At 39.3% G+C, this 19,557-nt stretch overlaps 1 protein-coding gene across 7 annotated transcripts in view; it reads right to left on the bottom strand.

Moving 5' to 3' along the window:
* The window catches only part of gria3b (glutamate receptor, ionotropic, AMPA 3b), a 390,090-nt gene that overhangs the window by 369,894 nt on the left and 639 nt on the right, over positions 1–19,557 (bottom strand). For all 7 annotated transcript variants that reach the window (XR_010019539.1, XM_063060955.1, XM_063060956.1 and 4 more), the window contains exon 2: positions 19,374–19,532. Coding sequence is in view for 6 of the 7 variants with exons in the window: in XM_063060955.1 (XP_062917025.1) it covers positions 19,374–19,532 (159 nt within the window). In the remaining variant the exon portion in view is untranslated. The remainder of the gene's footprint in view (positions 1–19,373; positions 19,533–19,557) is intronic.

The following is a 19,557-nucleotide window of genomic DNA, read 5'->3' on the forward strand; positions in this document are numbered from 1 at the left end:
AGCTAAACGTCTTTTCACCATCCTGTCCATTTGCCACATCACTTTCAACAAGCTACGTTTAAACCGCTCTGTTCCATTACACTCCCTAGTGCCCTACTATTCATAATTTAATTTCTACTCTGGTTTGACTTTCCAAAATGTATTTCCTCACACTTATTTGTATTGACATCCATTTGCAAATCTGAGGTTATTTGCTCTCAACAACACCGACTGTTTTTGAGTCACCTGCAAATTCACTGAAAAGGCCTTATGCATTTACATCCAAACAATTTATATAAATAATACACAAGGGTCCCAACTGACCCCTACAGCATACCATGAGGTACTGCCTTCCATTCTGAGAAACAACCTCCAAACCACGACCCTCCACTTCCCACCTTTGAGCCAGTTTTGAGTCTACGTAGCTAGTTTCCCTGGATTCCATGGGACCTAATGTTCCAGACCATGTGGGATCTTGCAGAAGATCTTTTTAATATTCAAATATAGGTCAGACTGAGTAAGAATGGCAGTCTTCCTTCCCTGAAAACCACTGGTGAACCATCAATCCAGTGTAGCTTTAACTTCAGATTTATTTAATTGCTTAGGTTTAAACTTCGTAGGTGCCAAAGTGAAATTCAAACTCACGTCTCTGGATCAGCGCTCTAGAATTACGTCAATAGATTTCTACTAACAAATATTCACTGTCAGATAGGAAGGCAGAACTGAAATTAATAGTTCATAATTACTATGAAACATTCAACCCAATGTTTCCTCCGCAGCTCCCAAAAGGAAGATCCCATCAAATCCACTGTCCCTCATTCCTCCCATAGCCTGTAACTTATTCCCTCTGACATGTCCACCAATTCCCTTTTGATTCCACCTACCAAGTCCAAGGGGTAATTTATGGTAGCCATTTAACCTACCAACACATCTTTGGCACGTGAAAGAAAACAGGAGCGTTCGTCAAAGACATCCACATACCGCAGGGAAAACAGCAAAATGCCACACAAATGGCACCAAGATCGGACATGAACCTGAGCCCCAAGGATCTTACTTCTAGTAGGATGGCAGCATGCTCAAATGCAGTGTCTTTTCAGGGGCCAACCAAAGTTGTTTTACCTTTTTAAAAATGTCTTTTTTTTGTAAACAGTCACAGATACTGCAGGTCTATCCCAACAGTCAGCTGCACATTGGTGGAGGAGTTGGATGGTGAGGACCATGTTACTGCTTGCTACAGGAAGGCACTGGAGTTAATGTGCAAAGGCTATATGTGCCCTTGTGCTGTGTGTGATTGTTGGTACCATGTTTTGCACCCTCGTCCCAGAGGAATGCTGTTTTCACATGTATTCATGTATGGTTGAATGACAATTAAACCTGAACTTGAACTTGAGAAGGCAACAAAATTAACTGTTGTCCCACATGCCACTGGCTTTTCATAGGATATTCCATGAAAAACTCCTACAGAGAATCAAGTGACCATCAATATACAGCTAAATGTCAACATCAGCTACAATTCAAATAATAAATAAAACACTCAATTATATAATCCTTGTTTTTCTAATAGACACTTGATCATGGATCATGCAATAAGTGGGAACTACCCTCAGCCATTCACAAACAGAAATGAAGAAATGATGAAGTAATTAAATGGTTAATTTGTTACTTGACAGAAGGTACCAAGGACATTCTTCACGTTGCTTCTAATGGTGCCTTGAGATTACTAATGCCCTCACAAACAAAGCAGATGGAGCTGCGAGCTAAACATCGGACCAAAAAGACTGCATTGTCAATAACAATGTATCTCATTACTGTGATATATTCATCTTTGAAAGTGAAATTGCTGATAAACTATGATTCTGATTCTGTATCCAGAACATTTAATGCAAGAGGGCTACCCACTGGCTCAAACAGCTTGATTTTAAAAAAATAGTTATTGCATGGAGTTTTGCTCAAGACTAATCAGGAGTATAGTTGTAAAGTCTACCTTATCCCCTTCCATCTACTGTTCGGCCACTCTTGGATAGAAGCTGATTCTGAATAAGACCTGAAGTCAACCAGAGTTTAATTGCCTTTGGTGAGAAAAAGTTGCTGGCTGCAAGATGCCTGTGAAGGTTTAGGTAAAAATGCTTTTCAGGATACCCTGAAGTTTGTCCATGCTGGTTTCTCAAGAAAATGCAAAAAATCTGCAAATCACTCTTGTTCTTAATTCTTTAGGCTTGAAAACTCCAGTTATATGTGTCAATATGCCCAAAGTCTAATGACAATATAATTGCCAATTATTGTAAGTAAAACCATTTCAAGTTCATTTTAGGTTTATTTTAAGTTTAGCTTTCAACTAAAGTTCATGAAAGCAACTGAACAAGATTTGTGAATTGCTTTGCAATTTAAAATATTTAAAAAATCCCATGTGTTTAGTTTCTTCATTGTATCAAAATGACAGTCACTTTGAAAGGACCGTTAAGTAGGACACGTGCCTCAGTGATATTACTTTGATTCTTTCTAAATTAATTGTTAATCTAATATTTTTTCATTTCCCTCTTCATTTTATACAGTGTCAGTTGATTACCCCCTGAATGATGAATCCTCTTGCCAGTCTGCAGAACATGCTTTTAAATTCTATTGCTAATAACACTGCATAGAATTATAATGAAGGCCTTAGGTAGTGTTAGCAGAGCTGTGCAAGGTATATTTTTTAAATTAAGCGGATTGGTTTACAGAGAGGAGGACAATAAAATACATTTAAAAAATTAGCTTTGCTGCATTATAAATAATTTACAGCATGGACCATGTGAACACTAGATGAACTTGATTGCACAAAATTAATACATTTATTAAATATTTGCCTTATGGTTAATGTATTACAGTTAAAATTATCAGGTGACCTGAATGCTCCACACTTAATGCAGGTCTTAGGACAGTATTTATGGATTGACGTTGTCAAACAAAATGTAAGAGTGAGAATTGTTTTGTGATTGGTATTTACTCAAGCTTGACTTTACCTTGACAATATAAAAAAAAGTTGTGTATTTTAAATTTCTGGTTTTCTAAAATGGCTTCTTGATTATTGAAGGACACAGATGAGAGATCTCCCTTCATATATTTTTAAACCAATTTACACAATATTCTTTTTGTTGAATGAAAACAAAGGAGAATTTTCAATAAGGTCAGTAATACTTTCTTTGGAAAGGTAAGGTAAAATTTAATGCTGAATTGTTCACATTGGTAGAACATTCCTGGTAGCAACTGCCTTCACCAGGGTCAGATCTTTTAATTAAAAAGAAAAGTACAGTGTGCAACTTCAACCCAACTCAAATCCATCCATTTCACACCCAACTGAATTTTCTCTTCACCAGGAAGTAAATTTAAACAAGTTATAAACACAGGGATTGATTCAATCTCAACTTTGTTTTGCTGCTACCTTAGGCTAAAGTGGCTCAGGAAATTCTGTACGTAATAGATGATTACTTTTTAATTAAGTGGTCTATAATACTCTATTCCAGTATGCAAGGATAGAGTGATTAGCTACAGAAATGCCATGAATGACATGACAAACATTTGAACACATATGGCAAGTAACAACTTTTAGACATTGACTATAGAGTACATTGATAGTATCATCTATTGACATTGACCTATTGCAGGGGTAGAGCGCCAAGGATATCAGCAGCAGCAGGTCCTGCCCAAGTCATCCTTCTATGCGTGGGAATCATTGAAATAGATCGTTTGACAATTGATTTCACCTCAAGAAAGTCCAATTGTGCTCAAATAATGTCTATACATTTTTACTTGCCGCAGGGTACAACCACCAATGGGAATTTTGGCTGATCATTTCCTTCATAATTCACAGCTCTTGTACAACTGTAATGCTCATGTCTGTGCCACTGTAATTTAGGGCAGGGCAATGATCAATACCGGAACTCTACAGGTTCCTTAAGAGCTTATCCATTTTGCTCTCAATTATCTTTACAATTTTAACACATTGCCCTACTAATGGAACTGATCATAAAAGACAGGCAGCTACCATAAGTAAATTCACACAATGATAAATAGGAAAAGTAGCTGGAAAAGTGGTAGTGTAGCTGAGGGAAATAAAGGGGCATCACTGAAGAAGTACTGGAGCATCAAGTGGTGATTATCAGGGACAGGATATAGCAACATGCCTGCAAAAACGTCTAATACATCAAGCAAAGTTAAAGACAAATTGGACACCAATTTAAAGGTAGTTTGGTCAATTCACCAGTTTTTGCTTACTTAGCACCTTTCACATCAGTAAACATAAAGGATCTCACCAGTAGATGCAAGGTATCTTTGGAGTTCTTTTTAAAAGGTATGAATTGAGCTATTTGAAGTTGCTGGAAGTCACGTAGGTTCAATATTCTGGTGTTAAGTAGCATGTAATATTTATGCCACAGAAGTGCAAGATGATGACCATCTCTAATAAGTGAAGGACTAACTGCAGTCCAGGACCTTGCCATCTACCACCATCAATATTTTAGGTATAATCATTGATCAGAAACTCAGCTGGACCAGCCAGATAAATACCATGGCTATAAAGGTAGATCAGTTCCTCAGTATCCTGCAGCTAATGAGTCATCTTCTGACACCCCAAAGTCCTTCCACTATCTGCAAGGTACAGGTCAGGAGCGTGTTGAAATATCTCTATTTGCCTGGATAGATATAGCACCAACAGCTCTCAAGAAATTCAATACCACCCAGCAAAAGACAGCTTACTTGACTGGAACCCTATCAATCATCCTAAACATTAATAGCCTTCATCTCCAGTGATTTACAACTAGACTGTGCACCATATACAAAAGACCATTACTTGCACAGGCTACTCCAAAATAGGCAAGGGCTATAGGTGCATTAGAAAACCACCACCTGTGGCTCCAAATCACACAACATACTGACTTGTTAATGTTTCATCAATTCTTTACTGGAGCTGGGTCCAAATCCTGGAACTGCATTACAGCCCTGTTGGAATACCTTCACCACAAAGACTGCAGTAATTCAAGTAGGTAGCTCACCGCGACCTACGAGGGCAATTTAGATGTGCAACCTTGACTTACCAATGATCTTGAAAATGAATAAAAACAGACATTGCTGCACTAGGGGTACTACTTCTTTAAGGATAATACTACGTGACTAACAGTGTGTGTAGGAATTTCCAAGAAGATGTCTGAGTAGCTCTTGGATAAAACGAGCATACTTTGTTTTGAACTTCTCTGAAACTGCAGTAATCAAACTTGTAAGGCGACCTGACAAATTACCCATGAGATTATATGCTTTTAGAATAAATTTGAGCTGTTTCAAGTACAAAGGGAATAGATGTGTTAATCATACAGGGGCTTTACCATTACCATCACATCTTACCAGAGAAATTCTCTGAACTTTTAAAGGTTCAATTTCATTTGATTGAAATACTACATTCTACTTGGAGCAAGTTTTCCAGAGAAAATACAAAAGGAAAATGTTGCCTGGTTTAAAGTTAAGGAACTGTTCTGGTCCACATATTGTGAATACTTCCTTTACTGTAACCCAGACAATTCACCAACCAAAATTACGAGAAACTAATACTCTAAGGTACCTGCCAAATTTGCACTGAGTAGCTTTTAGGCATTAACCAAAATGTTCTCAGGATGGTTTACCCTTGCATTCTCTTTTCCTTCTGAAAAGTATCTTGCTCAAATTCACTGCAGAGGAGGACATCAATCCATCTATATCACAATGTGTTGTTAGGCTGCCGAAGTTATTCCATGTTTTCACAGTCTGTGGTACTTGTGATACCCATGAATTAAAAGGTTGTGTTTTAGCAACATACACATTTGAAAGTTATTATCTGTTTTTGCGTTTCAACAATTACTACACAATTGAAGAGGATTAAGATTTGTTTGAACAGAATGCACAGTGAAATTGAGCTATGCACTTTCTTAATAAATACATCAGCTTATTTAATAAAGTTAGGGAGTGAATTTAAAAAAATCATACCATTGTGTTGAACAGTTCATACTAATATCACACTGGCATGATTTTGCTCTAATTAAATACTGACTGCAGAAAATGGTAATAACTCAACTGTTAACATATTCAGCTGTTAATATTGCACAGCGTGACTTCATCAAATAATTTGGAATAGGATATTTTAATAAAGTTACTTTGAAGAATATTTCAACACAATTAGTTAGCAAGTTTTGGTTAAAGATTAATATAGCATTGAATTACCAGGCCAAATGTTGCTGCGTCAGGGTGTCCAATGTTGTGACTTGCCCACTTACATTGAGTCTGTTATGTGGAAGGTCAATGAAGGTGCAGTTGATCATCTTTTAGTAACCATCTGGTCCCAAGCAGAGGGGCAAGCATCGCCACAAACAATCAGATGGAACGATTGTAACACTAGAGGTTTGAGTAGAGTGGCAATCTGGCTTTATAACCCAGTTGGTAAACCAGAGATCCAGATCAGGGTGGTATGATAGCATAGCAGTTAGTGTAATGCTATTACAGTGTCAGCGATTGGGGATCAATTCCACTAGTGACTGCAAGAAGTTCGCAGCTCCTCCTGTGACTGAGTGGGTGTTCTTCAGGTACATTCCAGGAGAAGTACAGGATTAGGGTTAGTAAGTTAATGCTAGGTTGACACTGGAAGCATGGTGACATTTGTGGGCTGCCTCCTAGCACATCCTCAGTATTGGTTGTTGATGGAAACAATGCACGTTTTAATATTTTGATGCACATATTACAAATGTACAGTGCAGGGTCAAGGCAGAATTGCTTAAAACGTCCTTAGCAATGGGTTAACTGCCAGTTTCCATTCCTTCCCCTCCCCCTTGTATTCTGTCTGCTGCCCTTTTCCTTTCCAGTCCCGATGACTGCGGCCCAAAGCAGCAACTGTTTTATTCCCTTCCATAGAAGCTCCCTGATATCTTGACATTTTGTGCGTGTTGCGTTCCAAAGAGCATGGTAAGCTTACCCAAAAAGCTGTGATATGTGCTATTCCCATGCTTTGACAATAGTGGCAGCATATGACATAACTAATGATCCCACATGCCAAGAAAATACTGAATCATACAGCTCTGCCTGGCAGTAAACAGCTGGAATACTAATTGCTGGTGGTAGATCATGAATATTTGAAATTGTATAAAATGTTATGTTGAAATTGGATAAGACCTAATTGGATGAGAACTGATTTGGAGCACTGTATGCAGTTCTAGTCATGTACCTACAGGAAAGATGCCAGTAAGATAGAAAGAACACAGAAAAAAATTGCAAGGATGTTGCCGGGATTGGAGGACCTAAGCTACAGGGAAAGACTGAATAGACTAGAACTTTATCAACTGGAGTTGAGGAGGTATACAAAATTATAAGGGGTATAGGTATCAAGCAGGCTTTTTACACTTAAGTTGGGTGAGACTGGAATTAGAGGTCGTGGGTTAAGGGTGAAAGGTGAAATATTTAAGAGGTACCTGAGGAGGAACTTTTTCCACTCTGAGGGTGATGAGTGTGGACCAAGCTGGAAGTGGAAGTGGTGGACACTGGCTCAATTTCAACATTTAAGAGAAATTTCAATAGGTATGTGGATGGGAGGGTATGGAGGGCTATGGTTCAATTGTAGGTCGATGGCTTCAGCATGGAGTAGATGGGCTGAAAGGTACTATATGTTTCTCTACTGTAGTGCTCAATGACTGTATTTGCATCTTCTGCAATAGATCTGTTTACAATGCAAAGCTGAAGTGTTTTATCCATTTTCAGTCAGAACTGCCAAGCAGATGACAGATCTTAATCCATTCGGAGGACCCCATTATTATTGACGACTGATTTCAATCAACATCAGGAAAAGGATGAGGGTGCTACAAACTGCAAAGACAATGCTACATCTTATTGTTGAAGCCATGTCTGCAGCCAAACCTTTCTGGTATTGTCCTAACAAAAGCATTTGCTCAGTAATGTGCAGATTGCCCAGGTATACCCCAATTGAACGCAAGACAGATCTAATCTGGGCTAAATACTGTCCTGTCAGTTCACTGACAATCAACAAGTGGCTGTTGCTGAATTATATGAGTGAAGTGGATGGCTACTCCATTGCTCTTGACATGAGGACATTAGTAGGGCATTAAGCAGGCCTAGTGAATCCAGCTGGCTCCTTGCATGTTTTCCATCCATGCTGGGTTGAGCGTCGAGCTAGCAACTCAGCCTCGTAAAACAAAAAAAAACAGACAAATGCTAAAGCAGCAGCAAGGTTGCCACCTGATGTGCCACGAAGCGTGGAGAGGAAAAGCAAGCAGCCCTAGTAGGGGTGAAGTCAATAGGAATCAAAGGAACACATCACTAGTCAGGTACAAGGAAGGTGGGGGCCAAGACGTTGCTCCAACGGTTCCTCAAAGTACAGTCTGACACAGTCCAGTCCATCACACGCAAAGCCCTCCTCACCATTGAGCAAATCTAGAAGGAGCACGATCATATCACCCAGGCCATGCTCTCTTCTCACCGCTGCCATCAGGAAGGAGGTACAGGAGCCGCAGTTCCCACACCTCCAGGTTCAGGAACAGTTATTACCCTGGAGTGGGTAACTTCACTTACGCCAATACTGAACAGAATCCACATCCTACGGACTTAATTTCAAGGACTTTACGACCCAGTATCTCAATTTTCTTTTTTATATTTGCACCCTTGTCTTTTGTGCATTGGATTTATCCGTCTTTGTTATGCGCAGTTTTTCAATGATTCTATTGTGTTTTTTGTAATTACTGTGAATGCCCACAAGAAAATGATTCTCAGGATAGTATATGGTGACATATGCTCTTGATAGTAAATTTACTTTGAAAGCCAACCTCTTGCTTTATAGTCATGAGGTCAGACAAAAGGATGTTTGTTGATTCAGAGTTCACGACATAAACTAGAACAGGTAAATTCAGTGCCAAATCAGTGCAGAAAGTGAAATTTTGGATTTATAGATAGAGGGAAAGCTAAAAATAAAGGGAATCTTCTTACTTTATTAACATTTATTGAGATTCCACATTATTCAAAAATAAATGTCAGAAATATTGCATACAAATTTGCCACAGATTAGGTGTAGATGACTGGAAGAAGCAAACAATGGTACCTTTATCACAAAGGGCAGCAGGTATAGGACAGGTAATTATAAGCCAATAATTCTAATGTCAGGAGGCAGTGGGGAAATTATTGGGAAAAAATTCAAAGGGACAGGGTTAATTGACACTTGGTAAAACAGGGATTGATCAGGAATAGCCAGCATGGATTTGTTGATGGGTGATCCTGTTCAACTATTTTAATTGACTTTTTAAAAATAGTAACTAGATGTATTGATGAAGACAATGTAGATGATGTGTCTTGCATGACTTCTGTTAAGGCCTTTGACAAGGTCACACATGGAAAGCTAGTCTAGTAGCATAGAGTGCATGAGATCCAAATTGGCAAATCAGATTCAAAATTGGCATAGACAGGATAGTGGATGGAGGCTGGTGGCTTTTGTCAGGATGTCTGTGAACAGCAGTGTATCATAAGGGGGGGGGGTGCTGGGGTAATTATTGTTTGTTCATTTGTTACATTGATACTTAGATATGGATATAGGAGTCACGGAGGGCTTAGTACAAGTTTATAAACCACTAGGTAGGAAACAGCCGGAACATTTTATTCAGCTCTGGTCACTGTGCTATAATATGGATGTAGCTGCAGAGATTTATCAAAATGTCACCTAGCATGGAACATTTCAGTTATGAGGAGTGACTACACCATTGGAGTTTGTTTTCTTTGAAGTGGAGTAGATTGGGGAGGGGCAGTGAACTTGATAGAGCTGTACATAGTTAGGAGTGTTATAAATAGAGTAGATTGCAGTTAAGTATATGGCAAGAATCACAGGAAGAACGTTTTTTCCACACAAAGGTTGGTTGAAGCCACATATGCACTGTCTGAGAAAGTAGTAGAGGCACATAACCTTACAGCATTTAAAGCAGCATCTGGATATGCAGTGTCCTCACTCACCTGGAGAAGAGGGATGCATACGTTAGAATGCTGTTCCTGGACTACAATTCAACACTCAACACCATAATTCCCTCTAGACTGGACATGATGCTCAGAGACCTGGGCCTGCACCCCACCTTGTGCAGTTGGATCCGAGACTTATCGGATTGCCAACAGGTGGCAAGGATGGGCTCCCTCACCTCTGCCCATCTGACCATCAACATAGGTGCCCCCAGGGTTGTGTCCTGATCCCCTCCTCGACTCCCTTTATATCCATGACTATACAGCCACACACAGCTCCAATCTGCTGATCAAATTCACAGATGACACAACTTTGATCGGCCTTATTTCTAGTCGTAATGAGACAGCCTACAGAGGAGAGGTTGACACCCTGACACAGTGGTGCCAGGATAACAACCTCACCCTCATTGTCCAAAAGCAAAAGAGCTGATTGTGGATTACAGGAGGAACAGAGACAGGCTTGGCCCGATCAACTTTAATGGGTCTGCAGCTGAGAGGTTGAGTAGTTTCAAGTTCCTTGGTATACACATCACCAAAATCTCACCTGGACTGTACATACCAGCTTTGTGGCAAAAAGCGCACAACAGTATCTCTTCCACCTCAGGTGACTGAAGTAGTTCAGCATGGGCCCCCAAATCCTTCTACAGGGGCACCATTGAGAACATAGCTGTATCACTGCCTTGTATGGAAACTGCACCAACCTTGATCGCTGTGCACTTCAGAGAGTGGTACGGAGAGCCCAGTGCATCTGTGGATGTGAATTTCCCCCCATTAACAATATTTATAGCAGCAGGTGCAGAAAGAAGGCCTGGAAGATCATCGGGTCTCCAGTCACCCCAACCATAAACTGTTTCAGCTGTTTCCATCTGGCTAGCACTACCACAGCAGTAAAGCCAGGACCAACAGGCTACGGGACATCTTCTTTCCATAAGCCATTAGATTTTTAAATTCACATGTCTGTACATTACATACAGTCACAACACAATGATTTTAATTCCCTCACATTGTGGGATGGCTGTAAGATTTAAATAAATTTTAAACTCACTAGAACTGTCCAGGTATAGTGGGCTGTGGACCAAGTGCTAGTAAATTGGATTAGTGGGCTGAAGAGTATTTCTGTCACCATGACTTTATAATTACATTCATTAAATATAGACGTAAAAAGTACATGACTTTCATATCCATTGAACCATCACCGTAACCTTGCATCATTCAATGCATTTGGTGATGATGCCCTACAACCAAAGAAACTTGCCACAATTGTTCCCTCATAAATCCATTGATATCAAATATCTGTAATACTTTTGTCTGTTTCAATAATTGGATCTGCAATTAGTTTGTTAATTTTAAATGAAAAATGAATGTTATATTTCACAGTTAACCATTAACTTACATTAGAGATGTTAAACAAAATCTTATATATACACACACACATAAGTATACACATATACATACACACACAACTTGCTCAAAACTGATTAACCAGTATCTCTGCTGTCAGAATCCGGATGAACAAAGTAAGTCCAACTCTAAAATATACTCAATCTAGATACTAAGTTCTACACAACCACTTTATAAAATTCTGAATAAATAACTGTATTTCGTTTTCACTGGAGTCAATTTCATTGACGCATTCCTTCATTGAGATGTTAATTACCATGTCAAAACATTTCATTGTATGTAAGGCTTTCTAATATGTGCAAGTTTTATTTTATATACAAGGCTTTCTGATAAATACACTGTGATAAGCTCACTAATAACAAACCTCATTTTTAAACAAAATTTATCACAGGGCACATAATAAATATAAAGAAAATATTTGAAAATATAAAGAGCATCATAAGACCATAAGTCAAAGGAGCAGAAGTAGGCCATTCGGCCCATCGAGTCTGCTCTGCCATTTTATCATGAGCTGATCCATTTTATCCTATTTAATCCCACTGCCCCGCCTTCTCACCATAACCTTTGATGCCCTGGCTAGTCAGATACCTATCAATCTCTGCCTTAAATACACCCAATGACTTGGCCTCCACTGCTGCCCGTGGCAACAAATTCCATAGATTCACCACCCTCTGACTAAAAAATTTTTTTCGCATTTCTGTTCTGAAAGGGCACCCTTCAATCCTGAAGTCATGCCCTCTCGTACTAGACTCCCCCATCATGGGAAACAACTTTGCCACATCCACTCTGTCCATGCCTTTTAACATTCGAAATGTTTCTATGAGGTCTCCCCTCATTCTTCTAAACTCCAAGGAATACAGTCCAAGAGCGGACAAACGTTCCTCATATGTTAACCCTCTCATTCCCGGAATCATTCTAGTGAATCTTCTCTGTACCCTCTCCAACGTCAGCGCATCCTTTCTTAAATAAGGAGACCAAAACTGTCCACAGTACTCCAAGTGAAGTCTCACCAGCGCCTTATAGAGCCTCAACATCACATCCCTGCTCCTATACTCTATTCCTCTAGAAATGAATGCCAACATTGCATTCGCCTTCTTCACTACCGACTCAACCTGGAGGTTAACTTTAAGGGAATCCTGTACGAGGACTCCCAAGTCCCGTTGCATCTCAGAACTTTGAATTCTTTCCCCATTTAAATAGTCTGCCCGTTTATTTTTTCTGCCAAAGTGCATAACCATACACTTTCCAACATTGTACTTCATTTGCCACTTCTCTGCCCATTCTTCCAATCTATCCAAGTCTCTCTGCAGACTCTCCGTTTCCTCAGCACTACCGGCCCCTCCACCTATCTTCGTATTGTCAGCAAACTTAGCCACAAAGCCATCTATTCCATAATCCAAATCGTTGATGTACAATGTAAAAAGAAGCGGCCCCAACACTGATCCCTGTGGAACACCACTGGTAACCGGCAGCCAACCAGAATAGGATCCATTTATTCCCACTCTCTGTTTCCTGCCAATCAGCCAACGCTCTATCCACATATGTAACTTTCCTGTAATTCCATGGGCTGTTATCTTGTTAAGCAGCCTCATGTGTGGCACCTTGTCAAAGGCCTTCTGAAAATCCAAATATACAACATCCACTGCATCTCTCTTGTCTAGCCTACTGGTAATTTCCTCAAAAAATTGTAATAGGTTTGTCAGGCAGGATTTTCCTTTAAGGAATCCATGCTGAGTTCTGCCTATCTTGTCATATGCCTCCAGGTACTCTGTAACCTCATCCTTGACAATCGACTCCAAAAACTTCCCAACCACCAACGTCAAGCTAACAGGTCTATAATTTCCTTTTTGCTTCCTTGCCCCCTTCTTAAATAGTGGAGTGACATTTGCAATCTTCCAGTCTTCCGGAACCATGCCAGAATCTATCGACTTCTGAAAGATCATCGTTAATGCCGCCGCAATCTCCACAGCTACTTCCTTCAGAACACGAGGGTGCATTCCATCTGGTCCAGGAGATTTATCTACCTTTAGCCTATTCAGCTTCCTGAGTACTTTCTCTGTCGTAATTGTGACTGCGCACACTTCTCTTCCCTGCCACCCTTGAGTGTCCGGTATCCTGCTATCTTCCTCAGCGAAGACTGATGCAAAATACTTGTTCAGTTCCTCTGCCATCTCCGCATCTCCCATTACAATTTCTCCAGTATCATTTTCTATCGGTCCTATACCTACTCTCACCTGTCTTTTACTCTTTATATACTTGAAGAAGTATATGCTTTTCATGCTTATCATGCTTCAATAATGTTGCAATAAAACACTTTGTACATGCATTTCAGCTAAGTTTTATGTAACGCTTAAGATTTCCAGAAATAAACTTGCTGAGGAAAGCTTTCATGTTGGGCAGAAAAACGTACAAAAAAATACTCAAAACTTTATCCATCTGTCAGAAAAGGTGAAAATATCAAAATAAACTTACAGATACATTTATGGAAAACAGATTTCAAATGCTTATTAAATGGATAAAGATATTTTTGCTTTACTATTTAAATTGTGGGGATGCCTTTGATTATGTAGCTAGACTGAAGAATTTCATAGCCTGGTGTTTGCTATAAATCTTCACAGGACATATTTTCAAGTTCAGAAAAATAATAGAATGGTATTTTATATTAATGAAGTGATGGCAATATGGATGAAGACATATCAATGACTGCATGTGTGATATTCACCACACTTGGCTTTGAAAGCTATTAAAAGCTTGGCTACCAGAATTCATTAAAAAAATTGGAAAAAATCCCAATGAAACACTTCTCAGTTCATTGGGTGATAAATTACTTTCAAAAACAGACTGTTTACAGACATGTTGCTGGATGTAATAATGCTTTTTAGCATGCCCGGAGGCTGGTGACATATATTGCTTGTTGAAAGGAGAGTACAAAATTATTAAGTCAGTGAGGCAAAACTTCAGCATTATAGATTTGTTCTGGCATGGATATTTTCCCCTCCTGACACTCATTACTCATACAGGAGGTCCATGTTGTAAGCAATACAGGCTCGGTGATAACTGGCTCACTGGTATTGTTGAAAACAGGGTTCAGCTTTTCAGTAAATTCAATGTCAATTGTGTGGAAGTACTATTGTGACAAATTGTCAAACTTGTGCAAAATACATACAACTAATTACTATAAATCCACTGAGGGAAGCAGCAAAGGCTGTTCAGTCAGCCAAACAGCTTATGGGTGAATATAATAGCACAAGACCATTCCACACTCTTTTGGAAATACCTCAGTGGAACAATGTAGAAGACTGTAAACTGAGAAATCGTATGGCAAAAGCTAATTAATCGGTCTAAAATAATACAAGCGGAAGTCATAATCTAGACAGAGCAGCTGATTTCCTAGCTGTTTACTCACACGCCCACTCTGTTGAATTGAAATTGTTATAACACATGGTGAGTTTATGATCACAATTACATGCAAATATTGAAATGACATGGTTTATATACCATATATTAACATTTCTGAAGTTGGGAAGAATGTGTTATTTTACACAATCAGAACCAGCAATATTCTGTTCAGAATGAAATGTGAACTAAATTAAGGTGGTGAACTCCAGCAGAGGCTTCTAGCCAGCTAATATTCCTTATACTTGTGTATGTGAAAAGCATAATTCACATACACAGACATTGCTAATAGAATGACTCAAAGAGGTATAATCGCTGCTTTGGAGGTTAAATCCATCAGGCAAATTGCACTACTGCTAGCAACCTCTGCTGGAGTTCACACAATCACTTAACTCCTTTCCTCAGAATACAATCCATACTTTAATGGCCTCCACAAATCTGAATTGTAAAAGTGTGTTTATTTTTAGGCTCACCTAATAAATTCACTTTGTTTCTTTGCACACTTTTCCGTTATTCTCACCTGAAGATTATAACAGTTGAAGAAATTAACTGAATGATTCATACTTTGTTGTTTAATTACTATTCAGAGTCTGAACCTAATGATTGAAATGTTAAAGCTTTACTTCAAATGTTATTTACTGAGCTACCAGAACAAAGTTAGACTGATATTTGCATAATCAATGTATGGACATTGTAATTATTCAGCACTTCCTCTTATTTTCAACTAAAGCTTGACAATCCACCAACAACTTTCCACCTTTGACTTTTAACTTTTATTATATTTAGCCAAAGACAGGAAAAACACTCAAAAATCAGTTTATAATGGCTATGGAAATATTACCATCAGTTCTGAACATTTGCTTTAGGGGCAACACCTGCACACACATTCATTAATGTCTAATTAGCCCAATTATTAGAAGACCCAAGCTTATTTTTTTAATTATAAATAACATATCAACCCCACTGGCTTGATATGTTAAGGTTCAAAACAAAGTTTTAATCTTCATACTTTGGCACACAAACCACTTTATTTACATAAATTATATTGGAGAGATTTGAAAGAGCATGGAAGTATCAACATCATTGACTTGTGCATTCATGATGAAATCACAAAATGGCTCCAAACATTTGTTAAAAAGTTTACTTCATTCAGTGACTGTAAACCAAAAGTTAAGAAATGCAAGTATTAGATGGTGTATGTCATCATCAGAAGTCTGTTAAAATTAAGGTTAAGGAAACCCAATCAATCCTGTTTAAGAGGAGTGATTCTTTTAAAGAATGAAGTGCTTCTAAGATGTTATCAATTTACTAAAACAATTCTGTTTCACTCCAAAGAGTGGGAGTTAATAGGCTTGCAAGCATTTTTCAGTAAATGCTATTCTTAGTATGCAAAAAAGGATGATCTACACAATATGCAATCGCACCCATTACATTGATGGTATCCTGCAGTTGTCACACAATTGATTAGATGTGTTTTTGGCTAGTTTGTGCTGACAGGGAAATATAATGATTGTCAAAACATGACCCAGTATGCTCCATATAAGCAACAGAAGCAATGACTGAAAGTCTTTACATATAACTGCAGTGGTTGCCAAATGCGTACTTTCATTTCCGGAACCGCGATCTGACTCCTTTAGGCTTTGATAGATTACATTCCAATAATAAACATAAATAGATTGAATGTAATGGATGCAAATTGTGAGAATTTTCCAATTAGCCACTAATTACCTTGTGCAATGCTTAGGTTTCAACTATCAGATTAAGAATTGAATTTTATTTCTGGCACTCTGTTCTTGTTACAGGTCCGGGAGGAAATCGGAATTGGGAAACCAGTAATCATTTATACAATTTGATACGAGTTAAAGGAGGATCGTGCAAGTAATTAATCAAAATCATAAAGTGATCTTCACAAACGCTGCTCATTGTGCAAGAGTCTGTATGCAAAGGTCTCCATAGAATGTACAAATACTAAATCTCTATTTCTAAACGTTTTGTTGCAGGAAACGATTTCCAAGTGCAAAAATAGGACAAGTTGGATCTGCAGCAATAGAATGCTTATCCACTGAGCAGCGGAGAAGGAGAAACGCAACTGCACAGCCCAGGGAACTGTGTTTCACACCATTAGTTAAATGACAGAATAACAGATGAGCAATTTTGTCGCCAAAGACGGACAACAATGCAAAAATGAGATCGCTTCAGATCGGAATAATGTGTGTGTGGTATACACATTATCATTGCACTTTCCGAGATGTGTTTACGGCTGCCATGTGTTTTACAACAGTGTGCGCTACACATTGCCCTCGACGAGTATACGGAATAGCATGCTCCGGGATGGACGGATGGACACGCACGTTACCGAGCCCAAAGGGGGTTGTGCTTGCGTTCTGGGTCACGTTTATTGGTTCCATTTCAAGGTGATTAATATCCGCAGTCAGCCCTCAATTCCCAACAAAATTTGTCCTTCATCAAGGTCCACCGGTTATTTGGAGATTAAATTATTTTGAAAACGGTGCAAAATTACTCACCGGTAGTCCTAACAGAATCCCCACGTGCATTTAAATTTAATTCTATTATTAAATATGATTTGAAAATCTTTAACCAACCCCCACGTTGTCTCCAGTAAACGTTATTTCGGATAGTTAAAGGAGCGACCTATTTTGTAGAATACCATGGTGCCCTTCATCTGGAGAAACAGTCGTATTTCCTGTAATTTCGTAGGAAGTTATGCAAAGGTAAAGAATAATTTGTCATTTCGCATGTCGGGTTATTTTCAAGCTACCGGGCATCTCCTCCACCTACCCAAATGTTTACAGAATGTCCTCCCTGCCAATCCTGGGAGTCCTGTGTTAAGTTTCCTGGCGCGCAGAAGGCAGGAACAGACGAAAAACAGAACTGCCCTGTCGCTCAGTTTTGTTCTTAATCGAGAGTCTAAATATTTTACAGGCGTTTCCATTTTAGAGAGGTGTGGGGTGCACCTTACTGCTTGAACCGACCTCAAATTGATATGCACGCTATTTTAGTAGAGCGGGGGGAATTCTTGAACATTTGGGACTAAAACAGAAGCTGGAGGGAGTTTAAAATCGGGTAAACTCGGGGGAGAGTAGAAGGTGGAATCAGCCTTTTTCAGGTCAGAAGGGAACGGTGTTTTTTTGAAACCGTATATTAAGTAGCAAAGACCCGTCACTCTATGGGGGGGGGTGATTAAAGGCACCTCTCGTTGGCGATTAACAGTTTCACATGTTTGCATTGTAGGGCTCTTGTACTTCACACCTTGGTACTTGCTAAGCGTTGAGAGACGCGGCGAGCTCCACATTGAGGCGTTAAATAGCAACTTCGCTAGCACTTTTTACCCATCCTGCCGCCAATACGTCAATTCATCAGTAAATTCTCCCGCCCGTGATCACGGTCTCCGAGGTCCACCGTTTCCTCCGCATTCAACCTTCACTCTCTGGAGTAAAATCTATTCCTGGGCACTTGAGGTTTCAGATCTCAATTCATGAGAAATCTTTTGTATTAGCCCTGGGTTGCACAATAGAAATAAAATGCAGGCGGAGGTAATAAAGCCAACAAGAAGACCTGGGAGAACTTTCAAGTCCTCATTACTGATTGACGGTGGCACTGTTAATTTTCGAAGCACATTTGTCGTGTATCAAACGCTTACGACATAAAAGGTTTATATATTTTAAAAAAAAATCTCTTGAAGATTTCTATATTGAGTGAGACCTGTGAAAGGAACGCGGAAGAAATACAGCGCCTCATCTTGGTGGGATACTTACGGCAATGCTCTATGAATGAATGGGACACGAAGATCGTGTGCAGAGTTAAATTCAGTTGAGGATCGGTTGGATTCCGCACTGAAACCGTTCTCCACCTCCCCTTTTAACAGACATGGTCAACACGTCTGAAGAGGCAAGAGATGTAACAGACGTTGCCGTACTAAAGGTTATTGCTGCCAACCTGGAGTTTGTATTTCTAACACAACACATCACAGACCATTTGGGATAAAGGTGCGCAGTTTCAGACAGCGGTTATTTTCAAATGATAGCGCAACAAAGTGCTTCGAGACCTGCTTACTAATGAGCGAGGACCTTGCAACAACTGCAGAGTCCGGGGGGGAAAAAAAGGTGCTGGAGAGAATCTGCAAACGGTAGCCAAGTCATTTTTCATCAGAAATGTCTTTATGGAAGCTAGCAGAGTCTAATACGATTAGCATAGATTGGGCTGAAGGCAAACACACACATTACCCTCCCTGTTCTGTCAAATATAAACGCTTTATCATTCTTATCTTAATAGTCATTTTAGATTAAATGACCACATGCTAGGAAAACATCTCAACTGATCTGAATTGCCTCAATGTGCTTATAATACACACGGGCTTCAACAACATCAAGCAATAGCGAGCTGTAGAGGTCAATGAATTGCTACATACATGAAACTAGATCGGTAATATAAATAACCAGCGGAATTAGAAGGATGTTTTCAATCACTTTTCAGCGTAATGGTAATCCCTAGACCGACTTCATTAACTTTTGAGACAGGTATTTTTCCAAAATTTCAGCGCTATAGTGCAAACGCGATGAGAACTGCACAACAGTACTCACAAGCATTGGTCACCGAGAAACTGTTGGAAGACTCGAGGTTATCGACATGTGGGGTGAGAGCAAATGGAGCTTCGGAAATGTTTGGGTTCGTGTTATGAAGGTAAATCCCGAATCGAAAGGCGCTATTTTCCTGATCTGTACTTCTGGCGAACAATCCCCCTACACAGAATTTAAAAAAAAGCAA

The sequence above is a fragment of the Mobula hypostoma genome, chromosome 10 (assembly GCF_963921235.1).
Source record: "Mobula hypostoma chromosome 10, sMobHyp1.1, whole genome shotgun sequence".
NCBI classification, from domain to species: Eukaryota; Metazoa; Chordata; class Chondrichthyes; order Myliobatiformes; family Myliobatidae; genus Mobula; species Mobula hypostoma.